The sequence below is a fragment of the Dermacentor variabilis genome, chromosome 2 (assembly GCF_050947875.1).
Source record: "Dermacentor variabilis isolate Ectoservices chromosome 2, ASM5094787v1, whole genome shotgun sequence".
In the NCBI taxonomy this organism is placed as follows: domain Eukaryota; kingdom Metazoa; phylum Arthropoda; class Arachnida; order Ixodida; family Ixodidae; genus Dermacentor; species Dermacentor variabilis.
Genome location: NC_134569.1, coordinates 63,643,150 through 63,666,844, shown reverse-complemented (window position 1 = coordinate 63,666,844; position 23,695 = coordinate 63,643,150). Strand labels below are relative to the sequence as shown.

Sequence of the window (23,695 nt, the reverse complement as noted above, 5' to 3'; positions counted from 1 at the left end):
AAGACACGGGACTTTGTGACAAATTGTGATAGTACACTGTGTGACGTAGGATGGGATGGTGACACTGTATAACACTAGAAACGTCTTCGCAGACTGCCTAACATTGCCCACAGAAACAGTTCTGTATCGTGTATATGTGTCTATGTGTGGGTTTATTTTATTTTTTTTTCTCTCACCTATAGCATCCCTCTGCCCCTCCCGGTACAGGGTAGCCAACCATGTAGAGATAATCTCTGGTTAACCTCCCTGTCTTTCCGTGGCCTCTCTCTCTCTATCTCTAAGAGGAACGCTAGGTGGATATATATATATATATATATATATATATATATATATATATATATATATATATATATATATATATATATATATATATATACTCCGTGTTTATTTTTCTAAAATGCCGGTATTTGACATTTTTGCAGAACCTACGAGGCGCCAAATACACTTTGTTTTTCCGCAGTTGGTAAAATTGAAATTCCTCTCTTAAATGCAACGAGTATTAGTTTAGGCAGTTTTAGCGGTTGTCTAGCGAGAGAATGTATCCGTTTTACATGCATCTGAATAAGAAAATAGCAGTTGGCCGACAGTAAAACTTCTTATTTCTAAGGGCCCTTAGGACTAAGTACTCGCGAAGAGCAAGCACAGCCAAACATGAGAGCTTTCGAGACACGTGCTGCAGTAATAATAATAATATTTGGGGTTTTACGTGCCAAAACCACTTTCTGATTATGAGGCACGCCGTAGTGGAGGACTCCGGAAATTTTGACCACCTGGGGTTCTTTAACGTGCACCTAAATCTAAGCACACGGGTGTTTTCGCATTTCGCCCCCATCGAAATGCGGCCGCCGTGGCCGGGATTCGATCCCGCGACCTCGTGCTCAGCAGCCCAACACCATAGCCACTGAGCCACCACGGCGGGTACGTGCTGCAGTCTGTTATTCAAGACACTGCTACGTTTCTCTTTTTTGACAAACATTCATGTCACGCACGAAGCCTAATTCCTCTTGCCATTGCTTGAACAACGGCGCAAATTCCTACGATTAAGTACGCCGAAAACCATGTGCTTACAACGAACGTCAATCGGCGTGCCCCTGCGCTTCGGCATCTATGCTTACGTTGGCACCTCTGAGCGAAGCCTTCTGCCCTTTTCTATATGGCTCAAGCGGTGTCTGACTCACGACAACATGCCTGGATAAGACGGTCGCGCCAGGCTACGAGCGCCGATAGTGACAATTTGCTCGTTCTCCTTGGAAGCTATAAGAAATCCGGCAGAAACCATCTCACAAGGGATACCGATGTTCATGCGTTTAGCAGTGAAGCAATGTAGCGGCACACCACACTCCCACTGCCGAAACGCGTCATGCACGACGCGTGTGCTGCATCCAGGCTCCTCTCTCGCGCCTCCCTCTGGACAGTTGTGCAGTCTAGGGACGGCGCCGTGAATTCCTCGCGAAGTCCTTTGCGTGGCCTCTGAGAACGCGTGGTCTTAGAGATTGCACCTGTGCCTCGCCACTGGCTATGAGCCGTGCACCGCGACCGAACACCTATCTCGCGCTTCTCTCTGTACACGCTGCGCCATCAAGCGGCCCGCCCGTGAAGTCTGTGTCCGACCTCCGAGATGTGTGGTGCGCCGGTGCGTGCGAACACTGAGGATTAATCGCCCCCTCCCCGCGGACGTTCATGGCGCGCGGCGCGCTAAGCCGTCAGGCTTTTGTGCTTGAGGGACCTGTGTGACGCGGGTTCGGTTCCGCCCAGCACCGGAGAAATTTCAAAGGATCTTTTATTCATTGAAGGGCTTCATGAAAGACATCAAACATTTATTTTTAAAACCAATGTAGGCACGTGGTTAGGCCCACATTTTTAAGTGCACAAACTTAGGGGTCGGCCTTCATCTTTAGGCTGCACTATATTCGGGATCGGCCTGTATTTTTGGCTGGGCACCGGCAGAACGAAAAGTACTTGGAGTATCCAAAGAATGCTAGTGGCTATAAAATCACCCGCGCCCATTGCCAGTGACAGGTTCAGATTTGAGCCTTCGCCTTAGTTCTTCGTTGCGAGCCTTTTGTCGAGCTCCTCGCTCTGTATGCAGCGATGTAATTGAACGTTTTGTTGTTCGTTACGTCGCTATGCCTAGGCCCTCTCCGCGAATCCAGCTGGTCAAGAGCTTCAGACAGCTGGATCAACGCTATCATGAGGTTCTCGACAACCAATCTGCAACAATATAAATGCGCCTTAATTAAAGTTAAAATATAACATATTACGTGACATAAAAACGATATATGATTGTGAAGCACGGAGTATAGTGGGCGACTCAGGATTAATTTTGACCCCTTAAGTTTTTTTTTTTTTACCATGCGCTCAAATCTAAGTACACGAACGTAGTTTGCATTTCACCCCCACCCTCGAGATCAGCAGCGCAACGCCATAGCCCCTGGTCTACCGTAGCGGTACAAATGCAGCTCCTGCGCCGTCAACAATACTTTATCCTTGTCGACGCGGCATGTTTATCGAATGAAAGTATGTGTAACTTTAGAACACCTATATAAAACACGTGAAACAAATTTGTCGTGTTTTGAAATTCCTGCCATGCGGTCAGAAGTATTCACGCAAGGTATGCGAAAGCACCCGTGTGCAATAAAAGGAACTAGAACCACACCTTTAGGGCACTGATGTGATGCCTGCACTGACGTCTACGCCGTGCAGTGACGTAGCACAAAGATGCTTGCACGCTTATAAACGTCGTCTGTAGCGAAGTACTCATAGATAGGTGACCAATCTTTTGTGAAAAATTGGCGGTTCGCTGTTATTTTGCTAAACCAACTTGTAACTACGCCACAGAAAAGCATAAGAATCCGAACACGATTTTTATGGACGTATATACCTGAATGGCCTTTCCGCAGAGGTCGTTGTCCATCTTCACGGCCCAGATCGCGGAGGCAGCCTTTTCGTCTTGGCTGCTCTCGTTTCCCTGCGGTTGCAGCGTTCGAGTCAGTTGTTAGGAAACACAAAAAAAAGCACGCAAATAAAGGCGGAAAGCTCAAAACGGTCAACATGACTACTATTGAATCCATCACCTTAAGAAAAAGAAGGTTGCTACAGCTGTCGACAAACAGAGCTTTACAACGATATGTACAATAAAGAATAAGACTAATATCACAGATTTCATATCTAATGTACCCGTACATATTCCCTATGTCATAAGTGCCTCGTTCGTCCGTAAAAAAATTGAAAGTCGCCGTTGTAAGCGCCCTATGCCATCGCAGGAGACTATTGCCGCTAATCGGGCAACAAACGATGCCAAGTGGTTTGCGAACCAAAAGAGAATGCAACTCTACTGCGATATCTGAACTAAAACAAAGCAGCTGTAAGCACAAAGCCTTATTTCAATGCTCTTAGAACTGAAGCTCAGGTAACCCCCACATGGGGTCACAGCGCACAATCCGGCATGCTGCTGCAGGGCATGGTTGATTGCGTCGCAGTTGTTCGTGTAACGTCAAGCGTCTCTTGTTAATCAGCGAATATTAAAGCAACTGCATACAGAGTGACGCTGGGCGTATGTGCCAAAAAACAACGTATTTAAAGCACTCCCCCCTCCTCCATCTCCTTCTCGCAAACAGACCACCATTCCAGCAGCTGAGCCAGAACGAAGGCTAATTACGGAGCCTGTAAGGAGAATAATGTTTATCGTTTCACGAAGACGTGTACTTAGCGCAGGCAGTTCGTTTAGCCCTGCACGAAGCTCCTTGGAAGCTCGTTGCAACGCGACGTGCTTGGTTTGTCAGCATACCGTCAACAACTATACATGACGAGACTTAAGGATCAAATCATACAATAAAATACAAGTAATTTAGCAAACAAGAGCTTTATTTTAGAAGAAACTTAAGATTAAGTTAGCAGTCATTCAACAAAAATGAACGAGGCAATTTTTCTGACATCCAGATACAGAGGCCTCCCGGAAACGTTCAAGCCATCAGCAGCTATCTTAGCTTTAATTTATAACTGTATTGGTGCAATCAACGTGCATGGTCACTTACGTTGTAACCGTGACAGTTTTAAACAGCTAGAGCAACACGTGAGGAGGCAGAGAACGACTATCGCTGGCTTCTAATCGTGCACATGAAAAAACAGTGAGACGCGTGATGCTGCATAATACTTGCATCAGTTCATTTTAGATGCTAACGACAGCACTGTCAAAAAAGTTCAGACATCACTAACGTTCCGTACCACTGCGTTTTGCCTTACTATTTATAGACCGATCAGCTTACTGTCCGTTGCCTACAAACTATTTACTAAGGTAATCGCAAATAGAATCAGGAACACCTTAGACTTCTGTCAAGCAAAGGACCAGGCAGGATTCCGTAAAGGCTACCCAATAATAGATCATATTCACACTATCAATCAGGTGATAGAGAAATGTGCGGAATATAACCAACCCTTATATATAGTTTTCATTGATTGCGAGAAAGCGCTTGATTCTGTCGAAACCTCAGCAGTCATAGAGGCATTACGGAATCAGGGTGTAGACGAGCCGTATGTAAAAATACTGAAAGATATCTATATCGGCTCCACAGCCACCGTAGTCCTCCATAAAGCAAGCAACAAAATCCCAATAAAGAAAGGCGTCAGGCAGGGAGATACGATATCTCCAATGTTATTCACAGCGTGTTTACAGGAGGTATTCAGAGACCTGGATTGGGAAGAATTGGGGATAAAAGTTACTGGAGAATACCTTAGTAACTTGCGATTCGCTGATGATATTGCCTTGCTTAGTAACTCAGGGGACCAATTGCAATGCATGCTCACTGACCTGGAGAGGCAAAGCAGAAGAGTGGGTCTAAAAATTAATCTGCAGAAAACTAAAGTAAGGCTTAACAGTCTCGGAAGAGAACAGCAATTTACAATAGGCAGCGAGGCACTGGAAGTCGTAAGGGAATACATCTACTTAGGGCAGGTAGTGACGGCGGATCCGGATCATGAGACGGAAATAACCAGAAGAATAAGAATGGGCTGGGGTGCGTTTGGCAGGCATTCTCAGATCATGAACAGCAGGTTGCCATTATCCCTCAAGAGAAAAGTATATAATAGCTGTGTTTTACCAGTACTCACCTACGGGGCAGAAACCTGGAGACTTACGAAAAGGGTTCTACTCAAATTGAGGACGACGCAACGAGCTATGGAAAGAAGAATGATAGGTGTAACGTTAAGGGATAAGAAAAGAGCAGATTGGGTGAGGGAACAAACGCGAGTTAATGACATCTTAGTTGAAATCAAGAAAAAGAAATGGGCATGGGCAGGACATGTAATGAGGAGGGAAGATAACCGATGGTCATTAAGGGTTACGGACTGGATCCCAAGGGAAGGGAAGCGCAGAAGGGGGCGGCAGAAAGTTAGGTGGGCGGATGAGATTAAGAAGTTTGCAGACATGGCATGGCCACAATTAGTACATGACCGGGGTTGTTGGAGAAGTATGGGAGAGGCCTTTGCCCTGCAGTGGGCGTAACCAGGCTGATGATGATGATGATGATGATGATGATGATGATGATGATGATGATGATTTTACGGTGCAAAGCGAAGTTGCCCTGAAAAGAGATTGTAGCTTTCTTTGCTGTCGACAAAAGCTCAAAACTAGCCCTTGTATAATAGATCTCGAACAATGAATATCTTACAAGCATCTGCTACAATAAATCTGTTAGACAACATGTCCGCCTTCTATATATCGATGAACGACCACGGGGACAGTTTATAGGTGACTGTGTCTGCCGAAAAATGTGAATGATTGCTTTATTCGTAAATATCACGGGCGCATAATTTTGGGCAACGCTGCATTGCGGAATTTCCCGAATTTCCCGACGCTTACGTATATCCATTACATGCGGCACACAGAGCTGTGAGCATGTACAACGATCAAATTATAATGCCGGTGCGAAGATGTCATATTAAGCGTGTGTTCTCACGTGGATAATTACTTCGTTGGCTCAGTAGCCCGTGAGGCTGCTACGAAGTGTACGCACCTGCCAAAAGTAGATGATGTAGCGCTCGTTGTAGCCCTTTTTGTAGGTGTACTTGATGACGTAGCTATCCCCACCGAAAAAGAAACCGTAGATTGCCGGGTCTACGGGTGCCAGCTCGAAGTTCTCCACGCGAAAGATCTGGAAAGAAAAGTAATGTTAAGACATGCGCCGATTCGAACAGGAAACGCAGTTCTACGGAAATCACCTACAAAAAAGAAAGTTATTGTGAACAAACGCAGGATGATTCTACATACAGGGACAGTGTCCTAATGCGGTTATTCTCACGTAATGAATCATCGTATAAACTTTGATGCACTGGCAGCTCGATCAGAGGTTCTACGGATTATACTTCTTTTTTCCCCCTCTCTTTCTAGCTAAAACATACACAGCAAAACTGCCGAGAAGCTTATAACGAGTCGAACAATTTTTTTTTTATTCGCACCTTCCAAAATTTTGTCTCACAAGAGTTGGTTCAAAATAAATCCTATATTTGCTATTTTCTTTTTGCTCTGAACCAGAGTATAGTATGCATTTTCGCACAAATAGATGGCTGCGATACCCGCGTCAAATGCGTTGCTTGTTATTTTAATAGACAATGTTCGTTAGTGACACGCTTTTAAAGCGGAGCCTGTGTGCTTTCTCAAGCAATAAGAGGGAGCCTGTTGAGCACATAGTGACCTACAGTTCTTCAGTGACCGATCCCGTAAGCTTACTTTCCTGGCCGCCTTTCTAGAAAGGACAATCTTAGGTGGAAAATGCAACTGGTGAAATGATTTTTCGCATCATTTATGTTTACTGAGGAATGGCAACCTACGGAGGCTTGTTCAACTAATTAACGCAACTTCTTAGTGTACCATTGCTACGACCATAGTCCTAGGCACCACAAAGTATCCCCTTTATCACTTCACAATCTAGCTAAATCATGGGCGAAGCCTTACTGCCCCCGCTTATTTCATTTAATCCATTTCAATATACTTAGTTCGTGCTAAAAAGGCATAAGTTCCGGTAATTGCATCCCGTTTCTTTTTCTATTTGGTGAGAATAATGTTGATCACCATCTGTCATTGGCCAAGAATTCTGGACGCAGCTCCGTGAGGCCAACGTCAGGTATCTTAAAGTTAAGACTTCTTTCCAATATCTGCTGCACCTTGAAAAACTGCCAGCGCAGAATTGCGTATCTAAAATCTTAAATTTGGTGTCAGCGGGCGAAATAAGCGTTATAAATATTAATAAATTATATTTAGATCAGCAGTAAATTTTTCTTGCAGGAATGTGCTGCATATCCGAGCCTGTGCAGAGGTATCACGCGCTTGCACAGGGTGCGGGGCAAAGAACCGAGGCAGCTTAACACTTCCTGTATAACAGAAGGCCAACAAGCCCTCACTGTGACGTCGTCTGTAGGAAGCCCGACGCTGCCATTGAAAGCCACGCTATCAGAAAAGAAAAAAATACTTTTTAGGTAGACGTACGTTGCCCATGTCCTGCATATAGATGGATGGGCTGTCATCCTCCCCTTGTCATCTCACAGCTCAAAGCGTGCATGATTTCTATTATGCAGGTAACATCAGGCAAACAATCTTACCTCCATTGACCCAGAGCCGTCGTCAGGCATGAAACTGCATGCGTTGCCCAGGTTCTTGGTCAAGAGGCGCCGTTTCTCGCGGTGCAATTCACTCACGTTGAATGTCTTGTCCATCTCTGAAAAATCGAAATGTGAGTCTCATTCAAAAGTTGTTCATTGCGTATCGAATGCTGACTGAAATCATACTGAGGGCCTTCCAAGTTACGCTGCCCTTAGTACATCGGGCAACAACACACACGACCGTATTACACACTTTAGAAACACCTTGAACCTTCAAACACTTCAGCAACGAAGACGCATTTATTTACTTCATTACTTCTTCAAACTCTACCACAGCACTTGTACTATCCGACTAGAACATATTCACCCTGCTTCATACATCTCCCAACGCACTGATCATCCATTCAAAGTATACGTACCCCATTGCAGGACTAACTTGTTCAAGTTCTCTCCTTTTCTTTTAGCTATTAAACTTTGGAATGAACTGCCGAAAGACGTTGCGCCTATAAAAAATTCTGATTCATTTTGTGCCGCTGTATCTTCGGTATAAACCTGCGCCTTTTTTTTTCTTGTTTATTTATTATCTGTGGGAGTGCAATAATGCCCCCCCCCCTTATGTAATACCCTTGAGGATCTTTAAGGATGTTGTAAATAATTTTTTTAAAAACACACGCTGCTGTTCAAAACACTAGGATGTAAAAATTCACACATTTACCGTTAATTATTCTGATAGCGCGCATTTTTGTCCTTGCTTTACACAAGGAACCATTATTGAACTATACTGATGAGTAGCAAATAGTTTACTGAAATTTGTTGAATATCGTCAATTTTCAAGTCCCTTAGTTCAAGGCCTCGCGGCCTGCGTTTTACAGCGTTTCACCGCTATACTGATGAGAAAGTAAGGCGCCCTCTCGGAATGAAAACTGGAGAGGTATGCCCTGGTAGCGCACTTGTGGTACTCCAAGCGAATACGATTACAAATAAATCGTACACACAGGACAAACAGCACTCAAATCACACATAAAGGCAACATATAATGATAAGGTATCTCACTGAGATCCTTTTTTCTCAGAAAAGTTAAGGGCTTCATCGCCTAGAACACCTAAGGCCGCCCCACATTCAGTGTTTATACCGGCGCTTTCTGGCGTTGAGTCTCTCAGCATCGTCGCATGACCGCTGCCAGAGGGAGCGTCCAGCCTGACGAGCGTAAAACCCCTTAAACTTTGTAAAGTAGTGCCACGCTTTGAAGAATGCCGCCTCCTCCTCGCGCGCTCGAACTTTAAGGGGCTTTAGGACGAGCGGCACGTGGACCGGCGTTGATTTGTCTGCGCTCATCGAGCCGCTTCCGGCGGCGGCGAGATCTGTTTCTTTACGCCATAGAGTTTCTAAATAAATGCTCTAGAGGGAAACGCGGTGCTAGTGTCTACGGGGGCTCTCCTGAGCGTTGCCTCAACCTACATGGGAATGATGGGAAGTACAGGCTTCGTATCGACTTCGATCTTTAGACTAGCGGCGTTTGCTTGCGGCGCAGTAAACGAAGCTATACTCAAATTCTATCGTATAAAATCTAGTTTTATTTCAGCAGTATCTTATATAATGCACAGCACATTAAGTAAGCTTTGTATGACTTTGAGATTGAAGCACGGTTTGCCACCAGGGCACACCAGGGTATGTATGCATTCTTCTGCAATTCTGTCCCCGATTTAGTGCCAGAGAATAATTATTTATTTACTTTTACAACAGCAATAACAACCCTACATGTACTTATATAAAAATACTCATCAAGTATTTGTGGAAATAAAGATTTTGTATTGTGAGAAATTGTTGCGCCTTTGAGAGGATTGCTACAAGTGTCGTTCTTACGACGCCTGGTCGCTGCGAACGCGATATTTTTCTCGCAAACGACAGGCACTTGCGAACTGTCTCGCTCTTTCGAAAGGCTGTGTCGGCTGTCACAATTGCTGAACGTCTTCAAGTACTTTTAATCACATCTGCTGCAGTACTAGCTAGAACTGTTGCGGCCTCCTACCAGTATGCTTAATTATATTCTGTATTGACGTACCGCTTCTGAAGCGGCCACCAGCAGCTGTTATGGTGTGGCTTTGCACTTACCAATTTCGCGACAGCAGACTGTATACAGCCAGGAAGCAGCAACCTTTCCTACCACAAGTAAATTTGCGTTTCGAAGTCCTAAAATGCACATATCAATGAGCACATAAATGAGCAATGCGTAATGAAGCCCTTAATAAAATTTGATTGTCAAGCCACTGGAAGTACAACTGTTCATGTCGTGTATCGGTAGTGCCTTCCTTTTGCTCTTCTGACGTTTCATAAAGCACGTAACGCTACAGCGCCAACCTAACACACTTAACGAACCAAGGTCAAAACGGTCAAAACACGTTCTTTCCCCGTTTACGATGCCGTCGCTTTCTCGTCAGGGCTTCAACACCACAGCGCGACGCAAACAACGGCCCAGTCGCTGGCTCAGCGCTGGGCCGTGAGCTTTGCGTCGCACCGTCCCACTGCGGATTATAGCAATTGCGCTTGGAGTGAAAACGAAACTGCCAAGAAATACCTGTAGACTAGTTCGCCAGTCAACAGAATGCGAATCTGTAGCCTGTACTTCCCATCATTCCCATGATGGTTGAACGATCGCGGCGCAACATTTTTCTCTAGTTATCCATGTAGTAATATGAAACTCTATGCTTTACGCCAACCGACGCCAGATCGCCGGGTGACGAAATGCCAGAAAACGCCGAGAAAACGTTGAATTCGGGCCGACATTTACTCCGCTGCTGATAATATCGCAAGACCTTTGCGCGTAAGCGTCAAATGGCCCATTCAGCTAAAAAGCCGGCGCCGACTGTAGCAGCGAAACTTCCCGTTGGCTGCGACGCCAGGTCATTAGCGCCTTTCGCGCTCGCGACGCTGTCTAGCGCTTGCTGGCTCGGACCTCGACGGAGCAGAGCCGGCGAAAGTGGGTACCTGCTGCCGCGGTATTGCGTGACGAGGTCATCGCCGCGACGCCACGCCATCCTCACTCCCGATTTCGGAAGCCTGCGTTATCTACGCGTTCCTTGTCTGCGCCACCTCTCGTCTGCGCTCTAACTGCACCAAGGCCAAATCAAAAGGCGCCAAGCCTCTGAACGCGCTCACTTGCCCGCGAGAAGTTTATAACTGGGAGCACCGCTAAGCGGCGTTCAATCGGACATTAATGCTATCGCATTCGCAACTTATAAGAAGTGCTTAGGTGTCAACGGACTTTTTCATCCTTCTTCTGCTATCTGCCTTCTTCTAGGGCTTCCCTTCCATTTCGTTCCATTCCATGCTGAGCAGCATGTCGGCGAAAATATGCTGGCTAATAATTCCGTTTTTTCAATAAAGAGATTTCCCTCTCTCTCCCTGTTTCTCTCAGAGCGCTTTCATTGTGCGGGAACCACAGGTGGTCCTATTACGCAGTTAAAGTACGTGTTTTAGCTTAAGGTGCGAAATGTTTCCCCCAGCATTAAACGACCCTGGTCGCAACTTGTGAACCCACTTGTTCTGCAATGATACGAACCCGTGCCCACACAGACGGGTCATTTCACTGCATCCTTACCGGCGATGCGATTGAGCGCGCCCTTCCTGCCGAAGATGGCGCTCTGCTCTTGCTTCCAGGAGGCGAAGTACTGCTTGAAGATGGGCGGCTCGGCGCCGCAGATGACGCGCGTCACCTGGCACCATGCCGGGTAGCCTCGGTATTTGAGATATTTCTGCGAAATTTGAGAGAGTGAGCAGACGGATGAGAACACCTGGGGTTAAGTAAGTAATCGTGGGAGCACTGTCGGTTTGCAAATACACGTGCGCACGCAAAAGTTCTGGAAATACTGAAAGCATTAAAATGAAAGAAAAAACACATATTCGCAACCGTGGCAAGCCGCTTGCAAAAACGGGTTCAGTGTACGGATAATGTATACATGCACAGAGCACTCTTAAGAGAGAGAGAGAGAGAAGAATACAGGAAGGCAGGGATGTTAACCAGTCAATAGTCTGGTTGGCTACCCTACACTGGGGGAAGGGAGAAGGGGAAGAGAAAGAAGGGAGAGAGAAGGTGTAGATACGTGTACGGACAGCACTTCAGTTAAAGTCGCTCGAGCAAACCAGAAGTTCTGAGCACTCTTAAGAATTCTATCCGCACACTACGGCTGCGAATAGTTTCAGCTTTTACGCGGCTGCTTACGTCATCCATGTATAGTATTGATGCCATCCAACTTTCTAAGGCAACACCAGGGCCTCGAGAGAAGCCGCTATGGAGGATCATGGGTTATTTTTTTTCACCGCCTGTGGTACTCCGAGGTGCCCACAAAGCACGGTGCGGAAGCGTTTCGCATTCCACCTGCACTGAAGTGTGGCCGTCTGGGCCGACAGTCGAACCTGTCAACTGGTTCTCCGCAGCAGACCGCCATAGCCAACAAGCCATCGGATCTGGTGTGCCCCTTCATGCAACACAAATGCCGTGAAAAAGAAGGTAACAAAAGTTGGCAACAAAAGTATTATTATTAATCATGCAAGCATGCATCAACACCACCGGGAGAGAGGCGGGTTAGCAACAGGACACCACACCCACTTGTTTGCAGAGGATGGAAAAAATAGAAAGAATGAGGAGACAAAGGGAGAAAAAAAGGAGAGAGGAGGGAATAAGACATCGTACAGTCGCATGCAGAGCATGAACATTATAGACCAGAGTAGTGCCATGGTTGACAAGAATTTTAGCACAGCTTTGTGAGCCTCATATTGAATGGAAGCCCGACGTTGTTTAAACAAGAAGTCATTAATCTCAGTTATAGCCAGAAAGTGCTACAGGAATTCTGGGAATTGTCTACTAAGGCGTAAACATTCATTGACGCTGCTGTTATTTCGCTTTTGCTTACTTATGTTGCTAGGTTGTGATGTCTACCAATTGCATTTTCTGGAGCGAAAGCATGCTTTCGCATTAGTATACAACTCTCAGAATTTCTGTAGCATTAGTTATTTCATCGAGAATCGCCCTATAACGTTGTTGCCCGTCCGTTCTCAGCATCTCCTTTCCCTTACTTCCTGTTGATTTTCTCTTAGTTCTTGTCGTTGTGCTCGTTCTTCCCTCTGCAGACTACGATATTCCAGTTGTCGTGCAGCGTCCCTACGCCACTTCTCCGTTTCTCCAAGCTTACGTTTCTTCGGTGCCGTTGCGAGAACTCATCGACCCCTTCAAGGCGATCATATAGGCTAAGCCTAACCCCTACCAACACGCGTTTTTTGTCAAACCACGTCAATCAATCAGTTACTCTTATCATTTGATACTTTCTTAATGCATTCAATGACCATGTCGAGGTGACGACGTTGTGACCTTTCCTACTTATTGATTCTAAAGGTACCAATCTTCTAAATACAGTTACCCTAGTATAACGATTAAATGATTTAACTTGACCAATTACGGACTTAATCCCCAGTTACAAGGTGTTACGAGACATACACGGTTTCTCCGGGGTACACGCCAAAGAAGCTTTAACAAGCTTTTTGCAACTTTCTTAGCAGCACGCAGCGACAACTGCGGAAAGTAGGACATTTTAACAGCCAAGTGCTCAAGCGTTTAGCTGCAGCGTCCAGTAGCCAGGCATGAAGGGCCTCGTCGAACGTTTTTGTGCGTGAAGGCGATATGCGACATTAACACACCCGATGCGTAACCTGAACGATAGTTAATTACTGCGACTAGTTAAAGCATGGCCAGAGATTGGTGAAGGGTACGATATCTTGGCGACAAGTTCATCCAGCTGTGAGTGATGTAGGTGTTGGCATATAAGCTGTCTAGCGTCGTCAAATTTGCAGAAATTATCTTCTGTAAATGCAAGGTTGTGGCGCTGACATATCAGCGGCCTCGTTTCCCGAGACATTTCCCATACATTTCGAGAAACAATCATCTACGGACTTAGAACAAGCCGACGTCACCGAGCAAAGATATTCAGCGAAAATGCAAGACGTGGTGACCTCCTACGGTGACTGCAGTGTCCAAGTTCCCGCACTTTATTCACAAGCAACACGAGAACTTCGGCCATGAACCATTAAAATTTTGGCTGCTATCCGGGTTGATATGTTTCGAAGCCACATCTATAAAGGCTATTAACCGTGGGATTATCTCTATAATATCTATAACAGGTACGCCTAAATACCAGAAGGAGGAGGAGGGAATAAAGAGAGAAGGCATGGATGTTAACCAAAAATGCATCTGGTTGGCTACCCTACTGTGGGGGACGGGAAAGAGAAAATAGAAAGATGAGATAGAGAGTGAGAGGGGAGGGGGAGGAAAGCCACGTTGCGCTTGCGCAAGCACGCGGAGGGCCTGGACGAGTCAAAGGCGTTCAGATAGGCCAGTCGCCCTCAAGAAAAACAGAAGTGAAGAATACTGGCTAATCCCCTTCCTAGAGTGCCTGTCTGTCAAATATTTCAGCCCATTGTTTTATTCATTCCACCTCCTATAATAGAGCAGGCTCACTCAGTGATAAAAAAGAGTGAACTTACTCCAACGAATCACCAGTCAACACGACAACTATTTAGAATAGAGTTATACATGCGACATGCTGTTATAGGGACAGGGTTAGCCGCAGTTTAGGTTACCGACAGGATAGCCGGCTTTAACGTAACCTACCTTCCCATTCATCTACAGTTATTAAAAAACCAAACTAATAAATCACTCCTGCAAAAGGAATTACCAGCACTCCCATTGTTCCTAAAGTGCAGTAGCGAGCGTTGTGTAAGCACTTATCTGACCAGTGCTTGCTACACGTGTGTTATTGTTAGATTTATTATGCTCTCAAGTATGAGAGAAAAATAGACAAGGGGGGGAGGGGGGTCAATTGATACACAAAGCACAGACGACTACGCGAAAGGCAGCAGTAACTATTATACCAGTGTAAGCGAGATTTCAAGTAGCGACACTTTCTGAAGTAGCCGGTAAAGTATCGTACTTGAGCGAAAAATCACATTTACGGAGGACCTACACAAGTAACTTAGTTACTTTGCAGAGTGCACTGGTTCTTTGCCAGAGAAAAGCTTTCGTCCTCTCCGTCCGTATTCTCGTATTTACTAGCCAGACGCGTGAGAGAGAGAGACACTGACGTACCTGAGCCAGGAGCATGGACTCCTTGCGCTCCTTGGTGCTCGCCCCTTTGCCGACCCAGACAAAGACGCCGGACATACCGCCGTCCAGAAGGAAGCAGTCCTGGCGGAGTAAGGAAGAGGCACGCAGTAAATATGATGTCTCGCGTAAACTGAATCGCAAGGCTTCCATGCTCAAGCGCTTATGGGACACGTAAGTGCGAACGCAGATATTTCCACGTATTGCCAACAGTGACGTGCGCGTAGTACGTATATAAGATCCATGATATCGGCTTTAAATATTTCTACACGATACCACACTATCTCCTTATCAGACTAGAATAAAAAGGTAAGCTACATTGGTCCTGTTGCTTACGTTTACTGAATTGACATACGTGGCACTCGAAGTGAAAAGCACGCGCCCTGGCCTCAGACAGATCCCGTGACGCTACCAGTGAGCAGTGTGTTTTCATCCCACGAAACCACCGAACTAAGATTCTTGGCTGAATGGATCATGGTACCGAGCGCTAGCGACGTATATTGCCTAAACTCGCGTGGTCATGCATGATTAATCATTTATGCCATTGAACAAGCTTCAGAAATGGTATATATATTAACGACAAGGAAGGAAACCGAGGGGACCGATATTTATTAGTCATATTGTAAGAAGCCAACAAACAATGACACCAAGGAGAGCATAGGGGAAATTACTTGTAGTTCTTAATTGAATTATTTCCGTTAAGAACTAGAGTAATTAAGTAAGTAATTTTCCCTACGCTGTCCCTTGGTTTCATTGTTTGTTGGCTTTTCATTATATATATATATATATATATATATATATATATATATATATATATATATATATATCGGCTTGTTCTAAAGTATCAAGGAGAAGCTCTCATTTAAATAATCATCGGCTTTTCAATGGGCACCTTTGCAGCTCAGAAATTTTGTTCAACTCACGTTGGGGTCCAGGAGCGTATGAGCCAGCGGTTTGTCACCGACCTTTTCCACTTTGAGTTCACCATCGGCGTCCGAAATCCTGCGTAAGGTGAAAGCCGTCACGTACCTCCGCCTACCAAGTTTCATTTTTTCTTTTTTGCATTATAGCAGCATCCTCAAGACAGCGACAGTAAAAGGATTGAGAGAAATCAAGGAGAGGAAAAGTGAACATTGAAATTGATATTTCATGCGTTCACAGGAAAAGTAGGAGAACAAGACAAAAATGTTTCCACTTTCCGTTTCTTCCTGTTTTTTTTTCTTCTAGTATTTCTTGCACAAGTGACCACCTTCCAAATGTCATGCGACACTCCACCCTAGGATATGACATACTTTTCGCTCTGAGCAGCACGCTTTTATTTGGAAGGTATAAGAACGACCACTTCGCTCTTCTATGGTAAGCCTTCTGCCGCGTTGCAGTCGTTCGCGCTCTTTCTGTCACTTTTACTTCGTCGGAGGGCTTTGAGTTAGGTCGCCGAAGACATCAACTACTAACGGATTTGAATACGCAGGAAAATACAGCGTGCTCAAAAGCGTGCCAACATGAGAGAATGTTTCAATAAAGGAATTGAAATATACGGCATATAATTATGTGTGACTGACATCGAAGTGCAGGGCTGCCCACGCTTCAGTGCACCCGCCCTTCTTTCCCGCAGCGCGTTTACAATTACTCTAAAGGAAAGACAAATCTTGGGGGACAAAAAGCTGCAGCTTCGAAAAAGGTGTGTCAGACAGCTTTTTCAACGAGCGTCTTATATGAAACCGTAAGCCTCGGCTAAAACTTGGCCGTTGTCAATGCCCTTCTTTATTTCGCCATAATTTCAGTGGTATCCCATCCTCGTCGCCAGTGTAATTCCCCACTTCATTTCACTGTAAGACCCGCGGCATCCCATCGAAGCGAGGTATGAGCTGAGAATGTCTTCGTCCTTTTCTCATCGCCTGGTGTAAGGCATGGTATACGACAGCCGTATCAAACTCTGGGCTCCCCACTAACACACTCCCGGTGGTGTCGCCATTTCTTCCAAGGCGCCCATAGAGAGCAGCTGAACGTTCCTCCTTCTCCCGTTCTACTCCGTGTAATGACAGGTGTATCTGCTTGGACTGCTTTCGTGCGCAATACATCGATCACTATGTACACGTTACTACAGCTCCGCCCGAAGCATGGGCCAAACAAGTGGAAGTATTGTGATCCTCCGGGCGCGAATCATCACTGGGAGAACGCATTCTTCAATGTCCTTCTTTGCCATATTGCCTTAACCGAAAAGAAATTTCGGGCCACAAAAGAAACTTTAAACACTCCTTTAAACTCAGTCGTTTCCCTTAAAACCTGAGCGATATTAGTGATAATCTTTTAAAGAAAAGTAGAAGAGCCTGTGAATTTCAAACTTCCTGCGGTATTAAAAAGCGTAGTTTTCGACACATCTCCGTTTCGATGATTCAGCGGCAGCATGCTCTAATTTAAAATTTAACACGATATTGGCCTCTGGTTTCAAGTTCTGCCGAAATATGCCTTGGAAGATGCTGAAAAAGTACATGAGAAGGCGCCAGTCAGGCGCTGCAATATGGAGGGATACCTTGGAAGCCCATCCCACTCGCTCAATAACTGACGTACCTCCGCAAGAAATGAATGCAAGAGGCACCACCCATAAACAGGGCCATGCTCGCGTATTATTGAGATACGAAGCGACGTCTATGAGAAAGCGCGCGAACGCTATAGTAATTAGTTGTAAACGTAAAGGGTGCAACTTTCAGTTGCGTTTTCCAATCGGCAGATGGCTTTCTAAATCTGAGTGGCAGCAACGACAACGCACGAAGCGAAAGCAGTGTTCTATATTAGCAGGTGGAAAATAATAACCTCGTTTCGGCAAGTGATATAGCAAATAACGGGAAGATAGAAACTCGTGATTTCGCTTTCTAATTAGCCAAATTGTGAAGGAGATACAAGATAGCAGAAAAAGAAACGAAATAAGGGCGCGCCAAAGATGCATAAAAGCCACGTCGACAGAGCCCTCTTACTTTCGCGCGCGCGCTTGCTGCTCGTTTTATGCGCGAGAGAGGCATAAATTAACCGCGCTAATTAAACTGGGCGCCAGAAGAGCGAATGCTTGCCTTTTTTCTGCGCTTACGAGGAACACGGGAACGATCTGAATTGCGCGAAAGGCTAGAAAGAAGACCCGGACAGCGTCGTCATCGCGGCACGCTTTCGTCGACTCTGAGAACCGGGATCGCTGACAGGCATCCCAGGGATGCATTCAGCGTTATGAAAGCGCAAATCAATTAGTACGCGTCACCTATGACAGGGACGGACAGTGCTCAACAGCCTTAATATCGTCTTATTCGAGAATAAGAGGATAACGAATTGGAAGCTACAACGCGTAATCTGGCAACGACGGCTATATACTGTAGTATGCTCGAGACTGTTCGGACAACACACTCTCGGCTGACTTGCGCTCAGTCCGCATGCAAGCGTGGAAAGCTGCACTTGTCGCACACATTTGCGTGTGCGACACGTGCAGTTTTCCGCACGTCCGCACGCGTGCGGAAGGCGTACGAAAAAACCGTGCGGATTGAGCGTAACAGACTTTTACGCTGAAACTCGCACGGTGCAGGGTCACTTGCATGGACGCTTACGATTGCGCTTGTGACTATAGAAGGCACAAGCTGTAGCCTCCATCCCAGTGCCACAGTATTTAGTGATTGCCACGCAGAATACACAGCTCGTCTCTCCTCCTACATTTTATCACCGTTAGTTTCCTTCATCCCCCTTAACCCTGCCCAGGACGGCCAGCCGGTCTGTAGATTGGCTAACCTCCCTGTCCTTCCATGTCGTTTTCGTCTCCTCTCATCCTTCTCAAAGTGTGATCAGCGGTTTTCCGGGGCTCCCGAGACTAGTGACACAACCAGGCGAGAAGGATTCTGTGTCCAATCCTCCCCACCCCTCCTTCAAAAAATGAATTATTTTCTTGCGAGAAAAACAAGGAACGTACAGCTTACCAGGGGGCGAAAAACACTTTATAAAGTAAACACACAAGAAATTATTTCATTAATTTATTTATTTATTCTAAAGCATCAGGCTAACAACGCCACGCGAAACTGAGTCCACGGCAACGCCATTGGTCGATATAAACCTTTTACGGAAACGGTAGTCTCAGCGAAGCACTTGCCGTAAACGTGTCGCTTGGTTAGTGAACTCACGCAGTCTAAAGCAGCAGCTTTTACGAAAGAGCACGCATATGCGGTCAGCGACCTCATGCTTCCTCAGGCTGCACCGATGCTCGGCCGCGTTGCGAAAACAATGTATGACCTACGAGTGCCTCATGTGAGCTCAGCGAAGGCGCCTACAGACATACGGACGCCGCTGTTTCGATATGCCGAGAGAGAGAGAGAGAGCTGACAAGGCATGCCTCTTCTCGCGCTAAAAATAACGCCATCAGCCACCCCGCATCGCTCGCAGACGCTTATCTAGCTTACGCCAGCTCCTGCCTTCTCTACAATTTTGCTTGCATTCGAGACTTCGTGGGAGCGGCTTACTCGGAGAGCAGTATTTACCGGAGCTCGTTTGCCTCGCCACAGGTAAGAGGCAAGTGTCGTCGCAAAACGCTCGGCGTGCCAGCCACTTCGACATCGTCAACAAATGACAATAACCCGAGCTGCTTGTCCCTATCCCGAGCTTTCGTATCATCCACGATGCCGTGCTGTGAAGCCATAGCTCTGTCTCTGGTCACAGTTTCTAAATTTAAAAAAAGATCCCGACTATTACGCTCCAAAACAGCGATATTATTCGGAGGCGCGCCGTACTGTGGGACTCAAGATTAATTTTGACCGCCTAAGGTTACTTAACACGCATCCAATACACGATACAAGGGCACTTTTTTTTTTATTTCAGCCCCATCGAAATTATCACTGTTTTGCTGTTAGCAAAACCTCACAGTCGCTTCTCGCGACTGACGCATGTCTCCCACTGCCTTTAGCATCACGTGAAGACGTATTTCTTGAGCGTGTATCCATTATAGGATGACGAACTCAATAGCAGAAAATGGTGGTTGTTAGCTAAAGCTCAACGTATTCGCATCTGAATCGGTGCTATTAATAAGACCAAGCAAAATCGAAACCTTTCACTCGCACTTTTAAGCTGATAAAGAAATCACCAGCGACATCAATATAGAGCCCTTATTAAGATGGAGCTCTGCAGTAACAAGGAACCAACAGGCTAATGACTTATTCAGCTGATGGCGGTTGTTACGGATGCCGACCGGCTGAAGCGGCAAGACTTCTACCGATGCACGCTCGTTCTCGACGTTTCCCGTTTCCAAAGCACAATGGCTTGGCAGCCGCAGCGCGATGGCCCATTCGCGTCGAGGTTCGATGTCAAGAAGACAACACGTTCTCTTTAGTAAAACGGTCTCGCGAGTCAGCTTCACGTGGCTCGTCTGTGCTCCTTGTTACGCGAGATAAATGCACCTCTGAATGATAACAAGGTGCAAATTTTGTTTGCGTTGGTGGCGTTGCTTCGTGCAAGCGGAAGTGTCACGCTTGTTTTTGTACGCCGGGGTTGGCTTCCCGTTGTGTCTGCGTGCTATACCAGCAAATTCAATTCCAATCAGCACATGTTGATTGGTTCACTGAAAGCTTTTTTTACTGCACACAAGAATTTAGCAACATCACAGCGCAAGGCGGCTCCCACTTCGCCAACGGCCACTGGCTGAAAAGCACACATCGTACGCCAGTCCTCAACAACAAACACATCATATAGCATTTGAAAAAGAAATACTTTCGCCACCGTCATTGCACGGGCATTGTGCTGATCGCAACTCTAAATTTAGGACTGCATACGCCAAGGTTACGCAGAGAATTCATAGCTTTTTTTTTTTTTCAGCCGATACCGCGAGTTGCAACAGAACTGCTTGTTGGCCTAGTTGGTGCTTGCTAAAAGACATGTTCTTTGCCGCAATTGAACACTCACAAAAGGAAGACGCAAATCAGTTGGAAGTGCCGCCTGTGTTGTCTTTATGTGTCTTCCCTTTGTGAGTGTTCAATTGCGGCAAAAAACATGTCTTTTACCGCGAGTTGCGAACGTGCATATTGACGCGCCCATGAGGCCTGTTCAATGTAAACCGAAGCGCGGCGGACATCCGGCAGGAAGGCAGTATTACGCACCCCGCGTGTTGCCAACGTATACAGCCGTGCTGCAGAAATTCAAGGCACGGAATGCGTCCTCAAAACGGCGACTCAGAACAACGCCCAACCAACCACCCTGGCAGAGCGGCTTCGAAACAATACTCGCCCACACAAGAACACGCCAACAAATCACGCTTATCGGCTCGCGGGCGGGCGCGCATATGCAAAGTTTGGCGTACCTGTGGAGCGAGACCTCGGTGTCGCTGGAGCGTTCGTGTTCGACGTCGTCGCCCCCCTCGGCGGCATCCTTGACGTCCGCGGGCGAGCCGGAGCCGAGTTCCTCGAAGAATTTATTCACCTCGGCCTCGCAGCTGTGCTCGTCTGCGCAAGGGTGGAGAACAAAAAGCAGCACGGCCAGGGTGAGATACGCGAGCAGGCTGAATTAACTCTCCCGCAGCCGTACACGCCTTCGCCGTCACCGGCTCGCTACACTTTGATCGTTATGGAGAACGGAGTGCGGGGCACAGCTGCACACAGCGAAACGGGCGCACACGCTTGGAAATCTATGCAGGCGCACCGACGATGGTAAATTTATTTTTCTTCGTTCTTTTTTTTTTCTTTCTGCATTAAGGCGCGCGTCATTAGGGTGGCTGGAGAGACGACACAAATGGCAATAAACGACCGATAAGATACGTCCGATGGAAGCCTAAACAGATTCAGTGTACAAAAATATACCGGCGTAGAACAAAACAAGAACACATAGAGAATTGAGTGAGCGGAAATGAATAGGAAAGGCATTCAATAGATGGCATCCACACTTCTTGTTCACCTCTTTTCCAGCGCGCTTGCGACTTGTTCAGCAGTACGTGGTTCATTTTTTTTTTCATTAACTATTAAGCTAGCGCGCACCCGCACCTCTGACGACGTAAAATGATATTTTCAATGTGGGCCCGGACCTCGCCCCTTCTCACCTCTCGTTGCAAAGTGAAAGGGCTATTATGGTCTCGAGAAGGGCGAGGTGAGCGGAAGCGCACTTGTTGGCTGTATACAGGCGGATCTAGTCTTACAATAGTTAGACACTGGCGCAGCTTTTCCGAAGAGGCAGTAAATATTGCAATATTATTCAAGTGTAACAAAAACATAGTGAAATTCTTATTCCGCATATTTAGCGAGGACAACATTCGTCTCCTCATTCAAATACATGCGACACGAGAAAAGACGAAGAAGTTAGGAAGAGAGATTCAGGTTTCTTTCGCCCTACACTAGCATGTGAGAAGGACATGCGATAGGTATAGGCCTTAAAATAGATCATGATTCATAATGCCGTGTGATCACATAAAATCTCGCGTATTATTCATTGTTATTATTATTATTTTAATGCACAAGCACAGATGACAGCGAGCTCTGCGTGCGCATTCAGGTGAGGTCAGATTACTGCAGCTTTGTGCGTAGATGACGCCCGAGGTCAGCGAGCGACATCATCATCGGTGTGTCATCCAGTCGCCTTTGGGCATCGCGCAACGAGTGCCTGGTCGTCATAGCAAGGACAGTGAATGTGTTGGAAATCCTCGTCCGAACGGTAAAAGTCGTACGACGCACCGTCCACATGAATTGCACAAAAACGCTTAGTGTTGACGCCCCCCGCCCAGCTTTCGGGGAATAACCTTGGTGCGCACCTTGAGCGAGACCATGACGGTGTCCGCGGCTGCGGACGCCCCTTCCACTCATTCCGCGAAATGTTTCTTTCTTCCTTTGACAGCAAGTTATATCTAGTGTTTGCACTGCTTCGTGAATGCCCTTGTCTTAAGATTCTTGCGTGCCTTATGTGCCTCCGAGATGTGTAATCACGCCAAATTTTTCTTGCAATAGGAAGTTATACTTAGTGCGCAATGGTCTATGTCATGTCGTACGAAACGTCGTGTGTGTCAAACGTCTAACAATGCAAAAAGAAAAAGAAAAGGGGGGAGAAGACATTAAGGAAGGGCGAAAAGAAGGTCCGCACTAAAATCTCCGAGCCAACAGCTGCCATTCACCAAGCGCATGCTGAATGGTGCTATAATACCGTACCGTAGCATACAAAACGGTTTCGACCAAGGCGTGTGGTATGCACACATACGCCTGAGTATCACGAGTTGGACAACGTGCACATGGAACGGCCGGTGGCCCCTCAGACCTGTACTGTACGTGCTATCACCGGTCCTTTCAGCCGCACGCTTATACGAAGACCAAGCAGTTATTTCCTTGCATGGAAGTGAACGCACGCTCTGTGATCGCACGCAAGTGCTTGCCGTTGCACCGCAGGCTTTGCAAGCGGGAGGACTTTCTCGGAAGTGGATCGACGCTCGTCCTGCAGTTTGTTTATTTTTTCCGAGACACGTGCCGCGGAGACACGGCGCGGCGCCTCCTAACAGCACGAGCGTCACGTGTTTGCCGCAAAGCGCGCGCCGCAGCGCGCATGTGTTTACTCGCGCCCTCGCTAACGCCGCGTTCGACAGACGAAGTTGCTCGCGGCCCTCGATGTTCCGAGGCGTCATTAATGGCGCGCAATCAAGCGCAGCGACAGCGTAGGCGTCGAGAACGCCACGGGCCGGGGCGAAAGCCGCAGGTCATGATGATTCGACCGAAAGCGGCGGCACGACCTCGTGGCCACCCGCAATGCGCTGCTCCGGCGGCGGCAACCCCCTTCTTTTTCTTTTTTTTCCTTGGTTGGCCGTGGGGCGCTCGCTGGGACGCGCCGACGACCCCGCGAGCAATACGGCGACCGCGCGACGGGAGGAAAGATACAGTTCAAGGCTCCTCCTACCGAGTTTTGCTTTGGCTGTGCATTTTCATCACAGTGCAACGCTTACTATGCTCGCGCGTTTGACAAGCTTCA

General features: G+C 46.7%; 1 protein-coding gene across 3 annotated transcripts in view; it reads right to left on the bottom strand.

Moving 5' to 3' along the window:
* The window catches only part of Gel (Gelsolin), a 109,207-nt gene that overhangs the window by 12,645 nt on the left and 72,867 nt on the right, over window positions 1-23,695 (bottom strand). For all 3 annotated transcript variants that reach the window (XR_012825990.1, XM_075680792.1, XM_075680793.1), the window contains exons 6-12: window positions 21,060-21,201; window positions 15,667-15,745; window positions 14,729-14,827; window positions 11,192-11,345; window positions 7,594-7,709; window positions 6,012-6,149; window positions 2,882-2,968 (exon numbers count right to left, since the gene is read on the bottom strand). Coding sequence is in view for 2 of the 3 variants with exons in the window: in XM_075680792.1 (XP_075536907.1) it covers window positions 2,882-2,968; window positions 6,012-6,149; window positions 7,594-7,709; window positions 11,192-11,345; window positions 14,729-14,827; window positions 15,667-15,745; window positions 21,060-21,201 (815 nt within the window). In the remaining variant the exon portion in view is untranslated. The remainder of the gene's footprint in view (window positions 1-2,881; window positions 2,969-6,011; window positions 6,150-7,593; window positions 7,710-11,191; window positions 11,346-14,728; window positions 14,828-15,666; window positions 15,746-21,059; window positions 21,202-23,695) is intronic.